The sequence below is a fragment of the Xyrauchen texanus genome, chromosome 25 (assembly GCF_025860055.1).
Source record: "Xyrauchen texanus isolate HMW12.3.18 chromosome 25, RBS_HiC_50CHRs, whole genome shotgun sequence".
In the NCBI taxonomy this organism is placed as follows: Eukaryota; Metazoa; Chordata; class Actinopteri; order Cypriniformes; family Catostomidae; genus Xyrauchen; species Xyrauchen texanus.
In genome coordinates, this window is record NC_068300.1 from 4,282,010 (window position 1) to 4,306,517 (window position 24,508).

At 40.0% G+C, this 24,508-nt stretch overlaps 1 protein-coding gene across 6 annotated transcripts in view; it reads right to left on the reverse strand.

Annotated features, from left to right (window-relative positions):
• Window positions 1-4,584: 4,584 nt before the first annotated feature.
• Window positions 4,585-24,508, reverse strand: part of LOC127618550 (zinc finger protein 271-like) — a 47,923-nt gene continuing 27,999 nt past the window's right edge. For 2 of the 6 annotated variants that reach the window (XM_052091066.1, XM_052091065.1), the window contains exons 2-3: window positions 10,102-10,901; window positions 4,585-6,813 (exon numbers count right to left, since the gene is read on the reverse strand). In XM_052091066.1, coding sequence (XP_051947026.1) covers window positions 4,676-6,813; window positions 10,102-10,840 — 2,877 coding nt within the window. In that variant the 5' untranslated portion in view covers window positions 10,841-10,901 and the 3' untranslated portion in view covers window positions 4,585-4,675. Of the gene's footprint in view, window positions 6,814-10,101; window positions 10,902-13,223; window positions 13,280-14,987; window positions 15,015-24,508 lie in introns of those variants that run through there. The other 4 variants (XM_052091067.1, XM_052091068.1, XM_052091063.1 and 1 more) reach the window with 3 other exon arrangements.

Below are 24,508 nucleotides of genomic sequence, written 5' to 3' on the forward strand. Positions count from 1 at the left end.
ACGAAATGCCTCAACCTAGAGTAAGCAGAAAAGGAGCAGCCACAAAATGCTTGCCCCACCACCCACAGGGGGGTTGGAGGAACCAAGGGAATGACCACAAAGGTCCCTCCCAGGTTCAGCAAGAGCTCCAAGAAAATGATCCCTTTCCAAAGAAAAGGAATATCGGGTTTGTGAAAAAGCCCAGACATCGAAATGGAAACAAAGGGAATCATTCAGTCTCCCGGAAAGACTTATCTTGATCTGGAGATCAGCCTCATCCGGAAATGCCTAGTTGACGTGACAAAGCACCTCAATACTTCTCGTCATCCCCACAAAGGGCCAGATGATGACCACAAGGGGGCCGATAGAGACAATCCGTCAGCATGACTAGGCCAGACACTTCCCCCCCGCAACCGCCAGTGTCTACTTCGTAGGCTGGAGGAAGAACACAGGGGAGACCCAGATGCTCCCAGTGACAGTCATGCCCAATGCCATGCTCCGCTCCTTAAATTCTTGGGGGACCTTATCCACAAGCGTAATGCCAGACGCATATACACCTCAGTGTTGGTAGGGAGGTGCATAGACATCCATGAGTTACTGGACACTGGGTCTGAAATCAGCTTAATGTGCAAGGAGACTTTCGCAGAATCGACAGAGCAATGCTCTCTCTTGGTGAACCACTTCAGACAGAGCCCTGTGATGTGAACCTTGTCAGCTACACACAAAACAGGCCCCTTACTGAGCTCCTCCAGAAAGACAAGGTCTTTGAATAGGAAGACTCTCAAGAGCAGGCTTTCTGAGAACTGAAAGCAAAGCTCTGTTCAGCCCCTGGCCTCACCTACCCAGACAAGGATAAGGAGTTTCACTTAAAGGCAAGCTTCTAATTCCACTGCCTCAGCGCCGCCCTGACACAGAGGTATGACAAAGAGAACTTGGAAAATCCCGTAAACTGCCTGAAGACTGTGAACCTGGGTCGACAACCTGGCAATGCAGACTTGAGTTCCATGCAGGAATGGGACCCAGTAATCCAGACAATCCGGCAGTGGCTGATGGAATCTCACTGGACACAACGGACCCTACCACCCTCTTTACAGGACTCAAAAGAGCTAAAAGCTCTCTGTCAGTTACAACAACACCTGAAACTGGTGAAAGGCCTGTTGATCTAAGTTCCCCATGGTCCAGGTCCACCCCAGTGGGTCGTTCCAACCGGCCATAGAGGGGTGATGCTGCAACATGGTCACAGGATCTACAAAGCTACCAACCACCACAGTCAGGTTCAGGTTGAGCGAACCAACCGTACCATTGTCAGCATGCTCAAGAAGTATGTCAACAGCAATGGCAAAGATTGGGATGTGAAACTTTGATGGCCATCTGGTCTACTCCATACCGTACCACGGGGGTCACACCCTTTAAAATGAAGAGTAGAAGAGGACTTATCCTCCCACTGCATCAGCTGTGCCATCCGGAAGACGTCATTGTTGCAACAGCATATACTGCACTTCAGTACGTGACTGATTTATGCAAACACCTCCAAACTACGCTTGCTTGGGCCCAAGCAAATCAGTGTCAAATGACAAAAAGCCTATTATGATAGGAAGACTATGAATATAAAGTACATTTACATTTATGCATTTGTCAGACACTTTTATACAAAACGACTTACAGTGCACTTATTACAGGGACAATCCCCCCGGAACAACCTGGAGCTAAGTGCATTGCTCAAGGATACAATTGTGGTGGCTCTGGGGATTGAACCAACAACCGTCTGATTACCAGTTATGTGCTTTATCCCACTAAGCCACCACCACTCCAAGTAGGTGATAATGTCCTCTACTTCAAGTTTGCTAAACCAGTGGGAATCTCAGAAAAGTTCCTACCAAGCTGGTCAGGCCCCTTTGAGATCATCGGGAAGCTCTCCCCTGTGAACAAGGATCTCAAAGTTAAAGCAGACACCAATGTACAAACGGGTCCATTCAAATCAGATCAAACCCTTTGAACAGTGGACCCACAGCAATAGTGTCCTCTGTAGTTATGTGTAGCATGCTTTACTCACAACATTAGCGTGCAATAACACTTAATATCACTCACGCAAACACAAGGTAATGAGACTCTTGTATGTTTAAGGATGAAATTCTTTTGAATCCTTGGCATATTCCTGAACCTACACAAGCCAATGAGGTGGTAGAACCTGGCCCATCAACAGGTATCATCCTACAAGAGACACCCAGGCTCTTAATCACCCATTGTCACTTCTACACAAAAATAATCTATGTTCGTTTAGACCCTTGGAATGTGTATCGCAAACACATCCGGTTACCTCCACAAATGATGGTGGGCAGGTTAAGCCGACCCAAATCCAGGACACTGTTGAACATGCCAAATTGACAGCTGTCCACATCCGAGAACAACTGCAGAAATTCCTAGTAACCGAGGAAGAACACAGAGGGAATAAATGACCAAAGGGGTTTCTCAGTGGCCTGCTAGCAGCAGCATCGGCCATTGGTTCCCTGTTCTCTATCGGCCTTTCGGCTGCCAACTCCGTCATTCTTGGTACACTCCAAAGACAAATGGGTGAACTTAATGCCAGAAATCAAAGAGAAACTCCTGTTACAACAAGAACAATTACAGGCTCTGGGTAAAACCCTATAGGGTACCATAATCACTGTAAACATGAGTCCTGCAATTCTAAATAACACTTTGCATGCTCTGGATGCCTTGTCAGAAGTTGTGAGATCAGACATAACATATGTGCGAGTGTTTAGAGATCTAATGCATGACCTTGTGAGGGAAATCAGCACTTCAGTTAACAGCCTGTGTGGTGGAAAGATTCCATCCTACCTAGTTCCCCTAAACATGGTTGAACAAATCCTTTAATCCTTACCACAATTGTGCAAATTTCTCAGATACATCTGGCATACAGCCTTGGCAGTGCAATCCCCATCCATGTAAATCTTCAGAACCTAGAGATTTATCCTTAACTTACCCATTATAGAAAGACAGAACAATTACTGACTAAAATCCATATTGAACATTGGGTTTTGGAAGAATAATGTACATATCAAAACACCACCTGTGCTCGCATACCACAATGACAGCCCCTCCCTCTACCTTATTACCAATCTGAACATGTGTACCAACACCAAGGACATACATTGGGTTTGTCCCGGTAACCCCTTTATCAGAAACATAACCGACAACCTGTGCAGTCTGAGGGCTGACACCCCAGAGCAAAAATTCCAGGATAGTATGTCTGTTAAAGACAAAGGAGCAGAAACTAGGTTAGAAAGAACTGGTAGTCGATGGCTTGTCAGTACCCCCTGAGATCCTAATGTCATACGACCGTCATGAAACAGCCACTAAGTTAACAATCCCAAAGGAAACGATGTTCTTGAAGGTCCCACAAGGGGCCAATGTGCATATAGCCAACATAGTCCTCCACCATCTCAGTCCAGAGAGACACAACACAGAGATTGAGATGATGGACGCATTCAGAGGGCACAACCTCACTATTGATGATACCCTTCAACAGCTAGCTGAAGGGACCTAAGTAGTTAAGTTCAGTCTCAAATTGACTGGGCTCACGACAAAATTTTTCAATCGGATAGGAAAATTATCAGTTTGACTGCCCTTGGGCTCCTCCTTAGTAGTTGCATCATCATGGCAGGTTATCACATATGCCATGCACAGACACATCCAAACACTACGCACTATACTGGATGCAATTACACTTTTCCCACAGCCTTTCAAGCACCTGTCTACTCCTCTACCACTGACTGCTCATAACTCTTCCCAGGAACAGCCGTACTAACTGTAACAATCTCTCCCATTTTACTTTTCACAATCATTGAATACTCAGGGATAACAAAGGGTTGTTGCATTGTTTGATATGTTTACCAATGTAAAGTGCTATGTTTTGATAGAAGTTATGTTAGTTAGCCTAGTTAGAATTAATCTGCCCAGATGTTACTATGACTGCCCAGGTATCAAAAGCCTTTATGAACTGTTAATGCTTCCAGGAACTAAGCTCATGCTAACTCCGGACACAAGGACTGTACAACTTTCGGGTTGTCCTCAGGGGCTGAACTGTTCAACCTTTGAATTGTTTCTAGGGACATGGGAACCGTTCAACTTTTGGGCAGGAACCCCAAACTTAAGACCAAAGGGGGGAATGTAGGGCCTTGGCCCAATAAAACTGGTGGTGGAAACTGCATGGCTCTTTGTTCTATAATCAAAGGAGAGACACTGAACTCAGTTTCTCAGGGTCTTTCACAGTTTCACAGCTGGATGTGATGTCCTGCCCATGGACTTAGTCTCAAACGTCATTGGTCCAAAGCGACTTTTATCCAAAGCGACTTACAGTGCACATATTACAGGGACAATCCCCCCGTAGCAAACTGGAGTTAAGTGCCTTGCTCAATGACACAATGGTGGTGGCTGTGGGGATAATGGGCTGTGGGCATGAAAAGAAATATAAACTTAAAAACCCCTACCAGAAAATATATCCAAGCATTTTCAAAAGGGTTTGAAGTCAATGAACATGAAGTCTAAGTCAGTGTATGGAGGTGAACAAGAATGATTAGTTCACTTAAAATATTGGTTTAAAAAGTCTGATTTATTTACAAACAAAACATAACTAATATTCTGAGAAGATGCTACTCAATTTGGAAAGATTCCATCATTGGGTTCATCTTTCCAACTATTTATTTAATCTTGTTGGACCTGAAGATGATTGTTGCTCAGCGTGTCTACTTGGGCAATTCTTTTTTACATGTCTTTGAAGATTACTTGCTGCCCTGAAACTTTTCCCACATGAAGAGCAGCTGTATGATTTCTCTCCAGTATGAATACTCTCGTGTGTTTTCAGGTTTCGAGACTCAGTGAAACTCTTTCCACAGTGTGAGCACTTGTAAGGCTTTTCTCCAGTATGAATTCTCTCATGTGTTCTCAGACTTCGAGACTCAGTGAAACTCTTTCCACAGTGTGAGCACTTGTAAGGTTTTTCTCCAGTATGTATTCTCTCGTGTGTTTTCAGGCTTCGAGACTCAGTGAAACTCTTTCCACAGTGTGAGCACTTGTAAGGTTTTTCTCCTGTATGAATTCTCTCATGTGTTTTCAGGCTTCGAGACTCAGTGAAACTCTTTCCACAGTGTGAGCACTTGTAAGGTTTTTCTCCAGTATGAATTCTCTCATGTGTTTTCATGCTTCGAGACTCAGTGAAACTCTTTCCACAGTGTGAGCACTTGTATGGTTTTTCTCCAGTATGGATTCTCTCGTGTGTTTTCAGGTGTTGTGACAGAGTGAAACGCTTTCCACAGTGTGAGCACTTGTAAGGTTTCTCTCCAGTATGGATTCTCTCGTGTGTTTTCAAGTTTTGTGACTGAGTGAAACACTTATCACATTGTGAGCACTTGTATGATTTTTCTGAAGTATGGATTCTCTCATGTCTTTTCAGTTGTTGTGACTGAGTGAAACTCTTTTCACAGTGTGAGCACTTGTAAGGTTTTTTTCCAGTATGAATTCTCTCGTGTTTTTTCAGGTTTTGTGTGTTAGTAAAACTCTTTCCACAGTTTGAACACTTGTAAGGTTTTTCTGCAGTATGAATTCTCTCATGTCTTTTCAGTTGTTGTGACTGAGTGAAACACTTTCCACAGTGTGAGCACTTGTAAGGTTTTTCTCCAGTATGAATTCTCTTGTGTTTTTTCAGGTCTTGTGACAGAGTGAAACTTTTTCCACAGTGTGAGCATTTGTAAGGTTTTTCTCCAGTATGAATTCTCTTGTGTTTTTTCAGGTATTGTGACAGAGTGAAACTCTTTTCACAGTGTGAGCACTTGTAAGGTTTTTCTGCATTATGGATTCTCTCATGTGTTTTCAAGCTTTGTGACCGAGTGAAACTCTTTCCACAGTGTGAACACTTGCAAGATTTTTCTCCAGTATGGATTCTCTTGTGTTTTTTCAGGTATTGTGACAGAGTGAAACTCTTTCCACAGTGTGAGCACTTGTAAGGTTTTTCTGCATTATGGATTCTCTCATGTGTTTTCAAGCTTTGTGACTGAGTGAAACGCTTTCCACAGTGTGAGCACTTGTAAGGTTTTTCTCCAGTATGGATTCTCTTGTGTTTTTTCAGGTATTGTGACAGAGTGAAACTTTTTCCACAGTGTGAGCACTTGTAAGGTTTTTCTGCAGTATGGATTCTCTCATGTATTTTCAGGTTACGTGAGTGAGTGTAACTCTGTTCACAGTGTGAGCACTTGTATGGTTTTTCTCCAGCATTAATTATTTGGTGCTGTTTCATGCTGCTGGCTGTAATAAAGGTCTTCCCACATTCAAAGTACATATGAGCCCCCACACCGGTATGTATTTTCTGGTGATTTTTCAAATAGGACAGGTGAGGAAAACCGTTTCCACAAAAAGAACACTTATAAGGCTTCTCATCTGTGTGAGTTTTCAGATGTTTTCTTAGGCTTGAATTCAAAACAAATGTTTTACCACACTTTTCACATTCAAATGGTCTCTCTCCAGAGTGAGAGTGGAGATGACCTTTGAGACAAACTGTATATGCAAAACTTTTCCCACACTGATGGCACTTGTAAGGTTTATCTCCAATATGAACTTTCATGTGTTTATTAAGCCGGCTTTTATTTGTGAAAATCTTTCCACACTGTGAGCAGGTATTATTGGCTGCTCTTCTTTTATGCTTTTCTGGTGATAAATTCTTCTTAGTCTTTGAGCAACTGAAAGATTTTTCTCCAGTTGTGAAATCATGATGTTTCTGACACTGAAGTTTCTCCTCCACTTTATTCAGTTCTTGACATTGCTCTTTCACTTCCATCAGCTCTACAATAAACACAGTAAATGGACAAAAATCAATTAAAGAGGGAGAAATGTAAAAATAAATCAAATTGAACATTTATTCAATGCCAGAACACAACAAACGTCCAGTATTAATCTGTGAAGTTCATTGTGAAAACAGTATTTATTTATACCATTTATTCCACCAATTAACTGCATTGAATCATTATAATCATCAGGGTTTGAAATTAACACACGCCTGCCCACCCTAGAAATCAGCAGTAGAGGGTATTTCTTTCACTTACTAGCCACTTTGGCAGGTGATGTTTTCAGGGTTTTTCCTGCATTGAAAATTCTGTGAAAGTTGATCCACTACCAAAGCAAATTTTACTTATTCATCTCACGATGAGCGCTTTATTTGCTTTAAATATGCTGCTCATATCACATATGCAAATCTGCGAGGGCCCAATGAAGCATGGCATGAGGAATGCAAACTACTTACCTTTTAGTTAAAGTATCCTAAAGTACTTTTAAACACTTTAAGACGGGCTGCTGTTGCTCAGGTGGTAGAGCGGGTCGGCCACTAATCACAGGGTTGGTGGTTTCATTCCTGGCCCACACGACTCCACATGCCGAAGTGTCCTTGGGCAAGACACTGAAGACAAGTTGCTTCAAATGGCAGGCTAGTGCCTTGCATGGCAGCTCTGCCGTCATTGGTGTGTGAATGAGACGCAGTGTAAAGTGCACTATATAAGTGCAGACCATTTACCATTTAAGAAGCTTTAAATAAAACAAACAAATCAACTTAAAATACATCCCTGACACTTAAAAGAGGAGATAAATATCAATTACAAAGCTTTTTAAAAGAAACAGAATCATCCTTATTAAACTGCTGTAACACTAACTGGTAATTATATTAGTATACAGTATAAGACATCATTTTTATAACAATTGTAAAAGTTGTAGTTAAATGTTTTTAAATGTGATTAGACATTTAGTTTAGTTTTTATAAGTAATACTATCATTGATTTTTTTTTTTTTTTTTTAAGAATATCTATATCAATCTAACCACAGAAATAAGGAGCCATCCATTGGTCTCGCCTATGGACAAGGTCGCCCACGTGATGTAAAAGTAAACAGGTCCAGTTCCAATGCTTTCGTACACATTGTACAGCCGTGGACAAAAGTACTTGCAGTGACATACATTTTGTGTTTTTCAAAGTTTGCTGCTTCAGTATTTGTAGATTATTTATTCACATGTTTCTACGTATTCTAGAAAACAATGATAAGCATTTCATAAGTTTTAAAGGCTTTTATTGGCAAAAACACTCAATATATGCAGTGTCAATATTTACAGTGTTGACCCTTGTTCTTCATGACCTCTGCAATTCGCTCTGGCAACCCCACACATGGATGGTCTCAGGATGCTTCACTGTTGGCACAACACAGGACTCGTGGTAGCGTTTACCTTTTCTTCTCCAGACTATCGATTTTACAGATGTCCCAAACAGTCGGAATGGGGCTTCATCAGAGAAAATAACTTTGCACCATCTTCTGCTGTCCAATCCTTGTAATTCCTGCAGATTTTCAGGCTGTCCTTGATGTTTTTCTTGGAGAAAAGTGGCTTCTTTGCTGCCCTTCTTGACACCAGGCCATTGTCCAAAAGACTTCGCCTCACTGTGCATGCAGATGCACTCACACCAACCTGCTGCCAATATTGAGCAAGCTTTGCACAGGTGGCAACACATTTCTGTAGCTGACTCCTCAGGAGGAGACAGTCCTGGTGCCTGCTGGACATTCTGGGACATCCTGAAGCCTTCTTCACTGCAGTTGAACCTCTCTCTCTGAAGTTCTTGATGATCCGGTAAATGGTTCTTTCAGGTGCAATATTCTTTGCAGCAATTTCCTTGCATGTGAGGCCATATTTTTTTACAAAGCGATGATTGCTGCACATCTTTCTTTAGAGGTAACCATTGCTAAAAAGAACACAATGATTGGAAACATTTCTTCCCTCCTTTTATAGCAATCAGTCTGCTCTTATAATCCAATCAGAATGATAGAGTGATTTCACCTGACTAGTACTCGTTCACACTTTCCCAGGTGCTGCTGATATGATTAGTGAAATGATGTTAGCTGGTCATTTTGTGCCAGGGCCAAAAAACTTTGGTTTTTGTGATAAGGTTAATTTTTTTGAGCAATGAAGCTTTTTGCAATTATTTTAAATGCATCTGATCACTTTGCACAATAATCTAGAAACAATGTGAATCAACACCACAACAACTGAAACAGAAAACTTTGCAAAACACAACATTTATGTCACTGCAAATACTTTTAGCCACGGCTGTATGTGCTTTCGACGGTGGACAGGGGTCATTGTGGACACTATGACCAGTCTGCGGCTACGCAGCCTCATATGCAGCAGGGTGCGATGCAGTGTGTGTTGTGACACATTCCTCCTGTACCATGACTTCTGCCACAGTTGACCTTCTGTCAGTTCAGACCAGAAGAGATATCCTTCATTGCCCTCATACATCGATGAGCCTTGGCCGCCTTAGCCTTCTCGCCGGTATGTGGTTTGTCCCTCATCGGAACAATGTCGGTAGGTAATCACCACTACTGACCAAGAGCATCATACAAGCCTTGTCGTTTCAGAGATACTCCGACCCAGTCTTCTGGCCATAAAAATTGGGCCCATGTCAATTTTGCTATGGTCTTTACTCCTGCCTATTTCTCCTGCATTCAACACATTGACCACAAGTACTGATTGTTCACTTACCATCTAATCTACCCAAACCTTGTCATGTGACCTTGTTAGGATATGATTAACATTATTTGCTTCAACTGTGAGTGGTCAAAGTTTTGGCTTATCTGTGCACATATCTGTTAACATCCAAGTAAATGTAGATTAGTGTTTCATGACCCTTTAAATACAGGTTATGTTCTTTACTATGGTAGGTCACCACTTGATATCCACTATAAAATCTGGTTCTCGAAGCAAAACCAGTTGAACCACTGGACTAGAAATCTAACCAACTCAGGACAATAAGATAGAATAATAAAGTGTGCTTTATTTATTATTTGCTTTCTTAAGTTGGATGGCAAGTGCACATCATCACTTTATCTTTTCTTTTTTACCCACTGCTACACTGTATATCCAAAAACATGCAGCACCCCTGGTAAAAAAGCAGTGCAAAAAACACTGGAGTACATGCACCTTTTAAAACTAAACATTTAAAAATAAAACCAACAAGGAACTGTTTTGAGTGATAAAATGACTTGTAAAATGACAGCTGATTGACATGCATATGTAAATCATTAAAGGAAGAAACATACCTGAAATATAATCTTCATCATCTCTCTGTTGTTCCTCTACTGTGATTTCTTCTTTTATCTCCTCCTGCTTCACTTCATTCTTCACTGGTATCTGCAGCATCTGCTGTTCTTCAGTGTTACAGACAGAAGCCAGAGACTCTGTGGAGGTTTGATCATCATCATCTTCATTACTCTGTTGTTCCTGTACTTTGATTTCTCCTCTCATCTTCATCAGGTTCCTGCAGTCCAGCAGCTCCACTGAACACATCTTCATCTTCACTGGTGTCTGCAGCATCTGCGGTTCTCCAGCATTAAAGACAGAAGTCAGAGACTCTGTGGAGGTTTGATCATCATCATCATCACTCTGTTGTTCCTCTACTTTTATCTCCTCCTGCTTCACTTCGATCTTCACTGGTGTCTGCAGCATCAGCTGTTCTTCAGCATTACAGACAGAAGTCAGAGAGTCTGTGTAGGTTTGATCATCATCACTCTGTTGTTCCTCTACTTTTATCTCCTCCTGCTTCACTTCGATCTTCACTGGTGTCTGCAGCATCTGCTGTTCTCCAGCGTTACAGACAGAAGTCTGAGACTCTGTGGAGGTTTGATCACCCTGATTACAGTCAGTAGAACAGAGTAAAGTGAGCTGTGAGTCCTGTGTGTCTCTGGATCTCTGTTCAGAGAGTTTCTCCATCAGTTTTGTTTTCAGTGACGTCACCTCTTTCCGGGAGATTTCTGGGATGAATTCATCAATATCCAGCATGGACAGATCAGTTCCTACTGATTTACTGCAGATCACATCCACCTACTCTCATGATGAACATCTGAACACAAAATCATCATATTATAATGGACTGACATTCATCACACTCAAAAAGATTATTATAGGATTATAAACAGCTCTGTTATATAACTTTGTTTCTGATATGATAGCCTATAAATATAAATGTGTGCTTTTCCTGACAGCAGGAATATTATCAGATATTATAACATGCTTTATTTAACATATACTCACCTTCATTGAACTAATTTACAATCAGCCGATAAATTTAACAAGCTCATTTATCAGAAATGAAAAGTGATACTCACATTTCTGCTCTTTTCTCCTGAAACTGAATATTTTAAAGCATCTGTCACAAAAACGCTACATACGGCGATAATAAGATTATTTTACGATCATTAAAAATTAACATGCCCAGAAAAATACACATCAAAGCAAATAAAAACCCCACAAATCAAGTTAAACACACTGAACACCTACTGAAATTAGTTTATTTCATCTTCTTGGTTTTAACAGGGCTTTTCCTACTGGACATGTTTTGGGTTTTATTGTTACATTGCGGTGACTTTTGGAGCTGTTTTTTCTACACCATTTTCTAGTACTCTTGTGTAGCACTAATGTAAGTACAGATTGTTTCAAGTTCAGTTTTATATTTAAATTTATTAAAGGCATTGTAACAATTGCCAAAATAAACTTTTCTCATGATATATCAAAAATGGTTGTTTGGTTGATACGTTTAACTACGTTTCCATCCAAGGTTTTTTTTGCAACAAAGAGTGTAGTGCATCAAATAACGATATAGCTGATGGAAATGCAAATTATCAGTGTAGACATAATATTTTTCCATTTAAGTCGTGCAAAAACTCTATATCGATACTTCAAATGTCATGAAAACTGGTTTGCAAAGAGTGGTGGTGGCATAGTGGGCTAAAGCACATAACTGTTAATCAGAAGGTTGCTGGTTCGATCCCCACTGCCACCACCATTGTGTCCTTGAGCAAGGCACTTAACTCCAGGTTGCTCTGGGGGATTCCTTCCCTGTAATAAGTGCACTGTAAGTCGCTTCAGATAAATGCGTCTGGCAAATGCAGAAATGTAAATGAAAATGCTTTGTCAAGAAAATAGGCATTAACGCAAAAATAAAGTGTCACATGACAGAATTTACCCCAACCTTTAGTCTGTGTTAATCATGATGACAACGTATGCATCCTTGAAAGCCAATGTATTGTACATGAAGTATTACTCGCCCTGTTATAGATTGGCCTTAATGGCATACCTGCACAGATCTGATGCTGCAAACAGATCTGCGTCATGATACTTCCAGGAGTGCCAACACAAATATCTCGTATCATGCACCTGTTATCGATAAGTGCACAAGTGGCCACTCTTTGCGCTTACTTTAATCGTGGTAGCCATCCTTTCATTTATTAGGGCCCGAGCAAAAACCCCTATTTTTAGATTCCTCCAGTAGGAGTAAATCTATTGTTATTGACGGTTTTATTATTAGATTCCTCCAAAAGGAATTACATTTTGGCTTATAACTCTTGAACCCTTTCCTGCTTGATAACCATCATGCCCAGACACTATCTGAGCAGTTTCACAACAGTGCCACATACTGGACAAAAATTCCAAGAACAAGCTATTTTTAGTTAATTTTATGATTAGTTGTTTTTTATGATTGAAAGCTTCTTTTGCTGCTTTGTGACATGTTTTTGTGCTTATCACTGCTTGTAGATATATTTATTATTATTATTATGTTCAATATGAAATGGGTCACATTTCTGAGGCCTAAACATGCTCGTGCATCTTTGAACACATCTCAGAAGTGGGGAAAAATTACATCTAATACTGGTGGCAAAATGGCTCGATAGCTCCACCTACAAAATTTCAACAAAGCACGCTTTCACCTACATGTAAGAAAATCGGTAGGCATATGTAACAGGTCAACACATACAAAAAAAAGTATCTTAGAACCATATTCCATCCCAACAGGAAGTCAACCATTATGATTTTCCACTTAAATTTTTGCTCAGTTTTTGCCATTTCCAGGCCTTGTACTTTAACGAACTGCTCCAAGAGATCAAATCAGATCAACATCATATTCAGTCAGCGAGGCTAAATTACGAAGCTTTTGAGTTTTCTGGCATAGTTTGATGTTTCACCATGAAATAGGAAGTTGTTGTAACTCTAACATAAAATGTCCAATTTGCCCCAAATTTCACATGTTTGATAACAGTCCCAGCCTGAATACCTACATGTCAATATTAAGTTATAGTCATAGTGCCACCTATTGGCAACAGGAAGTGACATGTTTTCATGTATAGTTATAAAAGTTGTATGTGTTGTGAAGTAATAAGTGTCTTACCTCAGGTAAAATGTACTTTCCAGGCAGTGGCATCTGAAGTAGGCCTAGTAAACTGCCTAAGAAAAATCAGTTGTCTTGTTTAAATATCTGCTGTGATATAAGATTATGTCAAGCTATATGTCAGTGTCATTATTCTGATGTTTTTTCTGTTTATATGTAAACCCTGATTTTACACCGCATACATTTATCTTTAATAGCTGAGCACACAGCTTATACACATCGATGGATGGTCCTTATACTAAGACCGAAAGTTTCCCCATGATGATTCGCTTTCGGGTCGGAACCGGTGGCAACCTGCGACAGGCGCAACATCAGAACCAATATTACAGTCCTATCAGAAGGGCAACTGTTCCCTTTTGATTGCAATTCCTCGACTTCTGATTGCATTTATTTGTGAAATTAAAATGACAGTAAGCTGGCCAATTTCAATGCATTGTCTCAAAACTCTCCCCGTTTTACCAAAATTTAGTAGGAAAAAAAATTAGTGAAACTAATGACAAATAGCTTAAGGGCAGATTAATTTTGCGATAAACCAAAACTTCTTTGACAAAGTGGTTTTTAAGCATTAAAAGCATTTTTAACCATTTTTTATCGATAGAAGGCCATTTGAATGGAAACAGGCAGAAGACAGCAAATTTTGCACATTTCTTTACGTATTTTCACTTTGTCGATAACAAAACAGCTCGGGAAGTGGATGGAAACTAGATTATTGATAAACTCTATATTTTAATACATTGGAACTCTGTTTTAAAATGGCATGATTTAAAAATAAATGTTTAAAGTGTTCATGAAATGCTTTTTTTTAATATATAGTTTTATTATATTCTGTCAGGTCCACTGATAAAGTTAATCATGTTTTTTACATTAAATATCTTTCACCCTCTATCTGGCCTGACATTGATCAACTTGTGTTGCCTCACAATATATTTACCGTGAGTTTACTATCCATATTTTAACAATGATATTCAAAGTGACACCATAGACTTATAATAAATAGAAAAACTGTGGTAAATGTTGTGTTATTATGGTTTGACCACAAATATCAAAATTTATCTGTGGTTACTCTAGTAGTTTAATCACGGTATCTTAAGTAAAACCATAATAAATCTATTGTCAAATAAAAACACACTGAAGCAAAAAAAAAAACATACAATATAAAATCATGGCTTTACTATAGTAGTTACCATGACAGTGTAATGTTTTTGGTCTGAAACATGGTTTTACTATAGTAATATTGTAGTAAACATGACTGAGGTGGGACATGTTTGTTTTAGTATTTATGGGACTAACCATGTTTTAATAAAGATTATTCATGGTTAATCTTGTGATTACTTTGGTTTTATTACAAATACAATGATTAAATTACCTCAGAAATCAGTTAAACTACAGTTATTGTAGTAAAACCATAATAATCACAAAATTATGTTTATTAAATCACAGTATTCGGTTTCCTGAAGTATTATAGTTTTACTACGGATATAATGGTTAAAATACGGTTACTGTTGTAAAATCATGGTTAATTTATAGCGAGAGACAGTAAAACTATTTCAGAAAACAAATTCCCGCTGAAGGGGCTCCGAAGTTTTTTGTTTGTTTCTATTGAAACTGAATATTTTAAAGAGTCCGTCACAAAACCGTCACAAACGACGATAATAATCTTCTATTACGATCATTAAAACGGCAAAAACAGAAAAACAACATGCTCAGAACACAACCTCACAAACATAAACTCACAAACGAAGATAAACACATTCAAACACTTACAGATAAAATCTTCTCTTCTTCTTCTTCTTCTTCTTCTTCTGTTTAATGGCGCTTTTCTGTCTCCTACTGGACTGGAGTCTGGACGCGTTTGAGAAAAATCATTTTGGGTTTTACTGTTCAGATTCTTTTTATTTTTATTTTTTATGATTAAATATTTAATTTTTTCAAATAACTATTTAAATTTAAACAATTTCACTACATTATACCACATCGTCATCTGGTTTCCATTGAGTGATCAGTCACGTGACAACCGATCCCGGAACTGAGTGCCGTGAGCAAAAATTATTTATTTTTTGGAAAAAATTATTGCAATATAACAAGAACAAAAATAATTTACATAGGCCTACAAGAGTACATATAACCATACATGTCAAGCGTAAAAAGTTTACAGATAAAACTTACGCAAACAACTTTTAAAGGTGCATACCGCCACCTATAGTATAAGAGTGTGTATCACCATGTCACTTAGCTCATAGTCTTTTATTAAATCTAGAGCATTTTAAAAAGGTAAAAAGTGCCCTCCTGATCTCTCTAACCCCTTCTTCCTCCCCTTCTGTTCCCAATAGCCCTTTTAGATCCCATGCCCGTCCTGTTTCTCTTACTTTGTCATGTAAGTTTCTTCTGTCAGATTCATATATGGAACAATGCATGATGACATGATCTACATTTTCTTTGTCTCCACAGTTATCACACTTATTACTGTTTCCTTTCCCTAGAACAGCCAACATACTATTTAATCCTGAGTGATCTAGTCTGAGTTTTGTTATTATTATTTCCTCTCTTTGTGCCTTTTTTATCAACCTTTATTTTAATTTTATAATATCTCCTTCCTTTCAGATCTTCATCCCACTTTACCTGTCAAATCACCATACCTTTATTCTTAATCAGGGCTTTTCCTTCTAATTTTTCTAATGTAATTGATATTGTAATTTCCTTTTGTCATGCTTTTTTTGCAAGCAAGTCAGCTCCCTCATTTCCTTTCATACCCTCATGAGCTGGCAAAACTGCACATCAATACATCTCTATGGATCCTAGACTCATTTTGAAATAGTTCTATGTTAAGATCTTCTCTATCACTTGTCCTTGATTGGATGCTTCCCAAAACCGCAATTGAATCAGAGCATATTACCACCCTGTCTGGTTTAACCTCTTCAACCCATTGTAACCCTACTATAATTGCCACTAATTCTGCTGTGTACACTGATAAATAATCAGAAAGTATTTTAACTATGGATATTTTAAACTCAGGAATGTATACCCCGAGTCCCACACCCCCTTGCTTATTCTTTGACCCATCTGTGCAAATTTAAGGTGGTTGAAATACATAAGGTGGTCTTACATATGCTTTGCTTTGTTACCCATTCCATTCATTTTCCATTCTCTCTTCTTCTCTAATATATTGATGTCTACTTCTGTTGCTGGATAAATCCATGGTGGGATATTACTAATTGGGGTAGTCCTAGTGAACTCTATCAACTCCAAGCCATATTCCCTAGCTCTTCCTTCCGATGACCATCCAAGTCCACTTCTCTTAAATTTGTCATATTCCTGACAGTTCTGAATTGTTATCTTTGTGGGGTTTTCCTCTCCAAATCCTTTTACTCTAATCCAGTATGTAATAGATTATCTCTTCTGAGCTCCAATGGTATTTCACCTGCTTCTATTAGAACAGCATTAATGGGGGTTGATTTTATGGCTCCAATACAGAGCCGTAGAGCTCTATACTGTTATATGTCTATATTTTGTAGTATTGTCTTCGCTGTTGAATAGACTCCATAGACTACACATCCATAATCAATTGTTGACTCATAATAGCTCTGTATATATCAATTAGTGACTACTTATAAGCCCTCCAATCATATCCAGCCACTGCTCTTAGTAAATGTATTACTTTCTTACATTTTGATTCTATATGTTTAATATGCACTTTCCATGTGTATTTATCATCTAGCCATAGTCCTAAGTATTTAAACTCATACACCCTCTCCATTGGCTTCCCATATAGTGTCAAATTCTCAACATTTGTAAATATCATATAGCAGGACTTACTCATTGACAGCTTAAACCCCCATTTATATGACAATTTTTCCACTTTCTTTATTGCTTCTATTAGATTACATATTTCATATTTCTTCCCCTTATCCATATAGCCCCATCATATAATGGAGATTTGATACATCCTTCAAGATCTGAGATAATGTTATTTATCATGATATTAAACAGTGTATGACTGATTACACTACCCTGTGTGATACCATTATCAATTTCAATGTCCTTAGACACTTCCTCCCCAAACTTGACTTTAATTTTCCTGGCTGATAAAAAGTCTAGTTTCCAATTATATAATCTCCCTCCCATACCATATTACTTAATTTAATGAGCAACCCTTCCCTCCACATGGAATCGTATGCCTTTTCAATGTCAGAATAAACTATTGCCATTAACTCTTTAATTTTTATAACCTTTCCACTTCATTACATACTCGTACATGAGCATCAGTTGTGGATCTTCCTTTTCTAAATCCAAACTGATACTTGCATAATAATACTATCTGTTTCAAAACATATGTTAATCTACTTACTATAATTTTTTCCATCCATTTACATAAGTGTGAGGTCAAATCTATGGGCCTGTAATTTCCTGGATTAGCAGGATCTTTCCATTGTTTGTTGGGCAAGGAGGAGGCGAGAAGCGGCTTGTCAATATAAATAATGTTTAATTAAACTCAAAACAAAAAGCACAAACATAAACACACACATGACGGATATGCCCGTAACGAACCGTCGTCACCGGTCGCCTTTATCCCTCGCGCGCCCATCAGGCCGATTGGGGACCGGGCGTGCGACATTCCAGCCCAGCCCCGCCCCCCTCCGCTCCACACCCCTCCCGGCGTTACCCTGACATACACCCCCCCCCCCCCTTTCCCTGGGGAGGGGCGTGCTTTGCGCCCCATCAGGTCATCCCTGCCTTCCTCGACCTGGGAGGAGACAGGAGGGGAAAAACAACAACAACAAAAAAAACAAAATAGGCGAGGGAAAAGGCCAACACGGTGCAACAGAGAGAGAGAGAGAGAGAGAGGAGAGAGAGAAGCAGCTCACTCACTGGTTCTCTGATGTGCCGTTGCGTGGTCCTCAAGCACTGCTCCACACTCTTCGGCGGACGACATCCGCTCCTACCCGGGCGGACCGGAGTCAAACCTCCGACCCCCAGTGGACAGAACGCCCCTCCGCTTTTCTGGTGGCACATAGGGACATTCCTCCGCCCCTGGCAGTGGCCCTACCGCTCCAGGCGAACAGGGAGTTACTTCCCTCCTCACCTCGCAGATGGCGGTCTATAGGTCCTTCTGGAATTTGTTTTTCAACAACTGAGTAATAGCACTCTTTTTTGCTGAACAGGAGGTAGTGCTTGTTTCAGACTCAGAGGGCAATTATTTTTTGTCCACTCTTCATTTTCGGTTTGATCTGAAAATTTCTGAACAACCTTGTTCGTATTCTCTGGATTTTGGCATCTTGTTGCTATGTGCCCACCCTCTCCGCAATTGTAACAAAAATACTCATCTGGCTCATTAAATTGCTTATTTGGACTGACGGATGATTTTCTAGCAATAGAGGTATTCAGTAAAATGGCTGAAGCACCAGCTTTGCGCCTTTCTGACAAAGTTTTTCACTTGCTTCTTTAAAGCAGCAATTTCACCTTCCTGTTGAGCATCACTAATGGGTTCCTTAGAACTTGTGGTGGGCTTGTGTTCTACAACTTGCTTCGGTGGGCTTGTGTTCTACAACTTGCTTCTGTTGGGACAGAGTCACCATAGCAGCAAACTGAGACTTAAGCTCTTTCAGCTCAGCTTTGAGGGCATAAATTACTTTGTGCTAAGTGTCAATATTCACATTTGTACAGACTTTATGCACTCTTGTGGTTAACTTTGCACGAGAAGCTTCATATTCTTGTTCAGCACGAATTTCACTTAACAGCAATTTTGCGGTCTCTCCATAGATGTTCAATAGGGTTGAGGTCAGGACTCTGGCTGGGCCACTCAAGAACATACATTTACTTCATTGTTCGTTAATTTGATCGATCGATTGATCGATCGATCTATCTATCTCATGAACAGTTAAAACTGCCCCATTGAGCGCAATTCACAGTTTAGTATTTTTATATCTATCAAACACATCCTACCTCTTCTGCATTTCATTCCCTTGTACTGTATATAACAGATTTTATTTTAATTAATTAATTAATTAATGTATTTTCTTATTATCATCTCTGTCTTGTTGCATCATTGTATTGTTATGCACTGGAGGCTCCTGTCACCAAGACAAATTCCTTGCATGTGTAAGCATACCTGGCAATAAAACTGATTCTGAAACTCTCTGTGTATTTTGCATCATTCATTATCCCATCAATCTTCACAAGACTGCCAGTTCCTGCTGTTGAAAAGCACCCCATAACATTATGTTGCCACCAGCGTGTTTCACTGTGGAGATGGTGTATTGTTCATGTGCAGTTTAAGCCAAAAATTTCACCTTTAGTCTCATAAGATCACAAGACCTTCAGCACATCTTTGAAGTATCCAAGTGACATATTACAAAGTATTTACAGGAAAGCATGGGCTTTTTTCCTGCCAAGGCCCCTTTTTGTGCATTAGTTTTGATATTGTTGAGACATGGACATTATTTTCAGTCACAACCAGTAATTTACCTAGTAATTATGAAGGGTATGATTACTTAAACATAAAATACAATTTAGTTTTACATGACATTTTTTCAATTGAATTACGTTTTTGCCATTTTTCTTTATTTGGCATCCTGGAAAAAAGTCAAACTTTAATACATTCTAAACTTGGAATCTGACAACAAACATTTTGAAACCTGCATTGGGGACTGTGCACTTTTTAAATGCACTGTTTATTAGAACTCATCATTGCCAAATTTTTCTTTGAAATTTTAAGGGAAGCCTGCTTCCTGTATAGCATTCAAAAGAATACAATTCTGGGTTCAATACAAGTTAAGCTCAATCGATGACATACATTAATGCTTTTCTAGCTTCTACATTCCCTTCTAAATGTTTGTCCTCTTGCTCTATTGGATATGGAACTGCCAAAAGGTATAAAATCCAAGTTTAATTTTTTCACTATTAAAATTATGCCTCACATCTCCCCTTGTCTGAAAATGTTCAAAGACTATAGGATTCTTGGGACAAAGGCAGCTAACTCCTATGAATGCTTTAGTTTGTCTACAAACTAAAAGCAAAAGTGCAACCATACCTATCCTGGTATCAAATCAGACTCCTGTTAATTTGTTAGGGAGGGAGATATCATGTAAATTGGGACTTCAAATTTGGTGTTCTCCAGAGGGAGTGTACAGTGAGGAAAATAAGTATTTGAACACCCTGCTATTTTGCAAGTTCTCCCACTTAGAAATCATGGAGGGGTCTGAAATTGTCATCGTAGGTGCATGTCCACTGTGAGAAACATAATCTAAAAAAAAAAATCCAGAAATCACAATGTATGATTTTTTTAACTATTTATTTGTATGATACAGCTGCAAATAAGTATTTGAACACCTGAGAAAATCAGTGTTAATATTTGGTACAGTAGCCTTTGTTTGCAATTACAGAGGTCAAACGTTTCCTGTAGTTTTTCACCAGGTTTGCACACACTGCAGGAGGGATTTTGGCCCACTCCTCCACACAGATCTTCTCTAGATCAGTCAGGTTTCTGGGCTGTCGCTGAGAAACACGGAGTTTGAGCTCCCTCCAAAGATTCTCTATTGGGTTTAGGTCTGGAGACTGGCTAGGCCACGCCAGAACCTTGATATGCTTCTTACAGAGCCACTCCTTGGTTATCCTGGCTGTGTGCTTCGGGTCATTGTCATGTTGGAAGACCCAGCCTCGACCCATCTTCAATGCTCTAACTGAGGGAAGGAGGTTGTTCCCCAAAATCTCAGCAATACATGGCCCTGGTCATCCTCTCCTTAATACAATGCAGTCAGCCCTGTCCCATGTGCAGAAAAACACCCCCAAAGCATGATGCTACCACCCCCATGCTTCACAGTAGGGATGGTGTTCTTGGGATGGTACTCATCATTCTTCTTCCTCCAAACACGGTTAGTGGAATTATGACCAAAATGTTATATTTTGGTCTCATCTGACCACATGACTTTCTCCCATGACTCCTCTGGATCATCCAAATGGTCATTGGCAAACTTAAGACGGGCCTTGACATGTGCTGGTTTAAGCAGGGGAACCTTCCGTGCCATGCATGATTTCAAACCATGACGTCTTAGTGTATTACCAACAGTAACCTTGGAAACGGTGGTCCCAGCTCTTTTCAGGTCATTGACCAGCTGCTCCCGTGTAGTTCTGGGCTGATTTCTCACCTTTCTTAGGATCATTGAGACCCCACGAGGTGAGATCTTGCATGGAGCCCCAGTCCGAGGGAGAATGACAGTCATGTTTAGCTTCTTCCATTTTCTAATGATTGCTCCAACAGTGGACCTTTTTTCACCAAGCTGCTTGGCAATTTCCTCGTAGCCCTTTCCAGCCTTCTGGAGGTGTACAATTTTGTCTCTAGTGTCTTTGGACAGCTCTTTGGTCTTAGCCATGTTAGTAGTTGGATTCTTACTGATTGTATGGGGTGGACAGGTGTCTTTATGCAGCTAACAACCTCAAACAGGTGCATCTAATTTAGGATAATAAATGGAGTGGAGGTGGACATTTTAAAGGCAGACTAACAGGTCTTTGAGGGTCAGAATTCTAGCTGATAGACAGGTGTTCAAATACTTATTTGCAGCTGTATCATACAAATAAATAGTTAAAAAATCATACATTGTGATTTTTGGAGTTTTCTTTTTAGATTATGTCTCTCACAGTGGACATGCACCTACGATGACAATTTCAGACCCCTCCATGATTTCCAAGTGGGAGAACTTGCAAAATAGCAGGGTGTTCAAATACTTATTTTCCTCACTGTATATAGACAAACAGGGAATAGGATCTCAAATGATGATTTCTGAGCTAAGAGCAAATGTGTACTGAATAGGAGAGACAGAAAAAGATGTGAGACAGAAAATTAATAAATGGTGAAAATTTATTAAAGAACAGATTACTGAAGCCCAGTTGCCAAAATCAGAATTTCAATGTACGATAATATATGATCCTGAGAGAAATGCAAAAATAGAAAAGAAATGGCAGGAAGGAACTGAAGGACAAAAAAAATCGAAATTACATCACAATACATCATAAAAGGTAAACAAGGAGCAGCTTTGAGTATAACTGAGAGTAAATCTGTACAAAATCGGTTTAATGTAGCAGATTCTGCTCCATGTGTATCCTTATACTTCCTGCTCAGCTTCTGTTCGGACGCTCTTGCTTACTGCTCTGCGCTTTGCTCTATCGCTTTTATATTTTCATATTTTATCTCCTTTTATCAACTCATTTTAACTAATTTTAACTTAAACAAATCAGCACAGTGCTCAAAAGCTTGGACTACTACAAAAAAAAAACAAAAGCAGAATTATTTTATCCGACCAGCCTCCCACTGAAAGTTTTCATTCCAGGGAAGGGAAAACACAACTGCCTACATTCAAAAGGATAAGAGAAAATGCCTCTTCTGGAATCTACTTGCTGCACTAACTGCCACAGACTTTTACAAAGGATTGCAGTTCTTGAAACAAAGTTATTTACAGGACCACCAAACCAGACGGAATACACAACAGAGCTTCGTCATGGACGCCCTCAGCATACAGCCGGTGAGTCCCATGAATCTAGTGTTCCTCGACAGGCCATATTGAGTGTAGAGAAACAAGCCGATCGACTTACAAATCAATGGCAAAAACAGGGAGCGAGACCAAAAGGCACTCGAGACATCAGATTGTCACGAGCATCTCATATTGCCGCAGTAGCATCCTCTACCCCAGATATGGCTCTGACAAGGATTGCAAACACTGGCTTCCTACCACCGCCTATACATCTTGAGAACAGATTTGAAGTATTAATGAATGAAGAATCCCCAAATGTGATAAATGTGATGAATGTGATCGAACACAGACTGAATCAGCCAGTAGCTAACACTGATGCCACCTGGCGCTCAAGGACGAGCAGACAGCGGCATTCAGCTCAGAGAGCAGCCGGGCCCAGGACTCTGATAGTGGGTGACTCCATAATCAGAAACATTAGCAGCAGGGATACAACTACATGCTGCCTTCCACAAGCAACAACCTCGGATGTAAACAGGGAACTTCAGAACATTCTGATGAAACATAAGACTGCAAATCGACTCATCATTCATGTGGGGAAGAATGATATTCATAAAGAGCAGTCAGAACTCCTTAAGAAGGATTTCAATTAACTTTTTGAAACACTTAAAAGACTGAAAGTTCAAACATTCATCAGTGGACCACTTCCAGCAAGAGGAACAAACAGGTTTTCACGGTTGCTTGGGCTTAATACATGGCTGCAAAAAACCTGCAATATAAAAGGAGTTAACTTCATTGACAACTTCAATCTTTTCTGGAGTCAGAGGCAACTGTTTCGACAGGATGGCCACCACCCAAACAAACTTGGTTCAAGAGTGCTAAAGGACAATATCTACTTCTCCCTCAATCATCCTTCTGCAGTGTGTGCCAATCCACTCAATCTGAATGGCACATACACACCTGGACACAGTATGAATGACCACAGGACTTCACTTCAGCACCTGAATGGACATGCAGTTGACAAATCACACAAGGACAATGATAACACCACTCAGTCACAACAATTTCTGCTCATGGACACAATCTCATCTGAGCCCTGCCCACAAAGTTCACCACAGACAGACTGTGACATATTAGAACTGCTCCAAGATTCAGCACCCAAGGACGACTTTCTGGAAAACATCCAGGGAAACCAGGACAGCATATTACAGCCCCTCTCACCAGACACGTTATCCCTCTCTCCAGCATCTCCACATCTGTGTTTCTCAGAGAAAATGGAAGAACTGGTGTATGCTGGAACCAAACTATCCCACTCTTTTGCTGCAAGCCCCCAGATATCAAGCAAAAACGTCAGGCCCCTCAAGCACCTGCGGGCCCAGCTCGCCCTCCCCCTCCCCCTCCTCCTGTGAGAGCTCTTCGACCTCTGCCACAACGCCAGGGCTCACACCCTCCTCCATCTGCTCGAGGTGAACCAAAAACAACTGATACCAGCTCTCAGTGATATGTGTTGGGTCCCCGCTATGATAACAGTAACTTTCTCAAATGTTTACAAAACAAGCGGGAACCCAGTGTGCCTGTATCAATCTCTATTGCTGTTCGATTACATCATAGAACGTCTAAGGCCTTCAAAAGCCGTACAGCAAACCCATCTAATCTGGTGCCTATTACACGCCTATTACAACTAAGATTGGTGTGGCCACAAAAACTTTTAAGTTAGCACTTTTAAACATCCGCTCACTTAAAAATAAATCACTTCTAGTCAATGACTTAATAAGCACATACAACCTGGATTTTATGTTTCTAAATGAAACTTGGCTAGAAGACAGC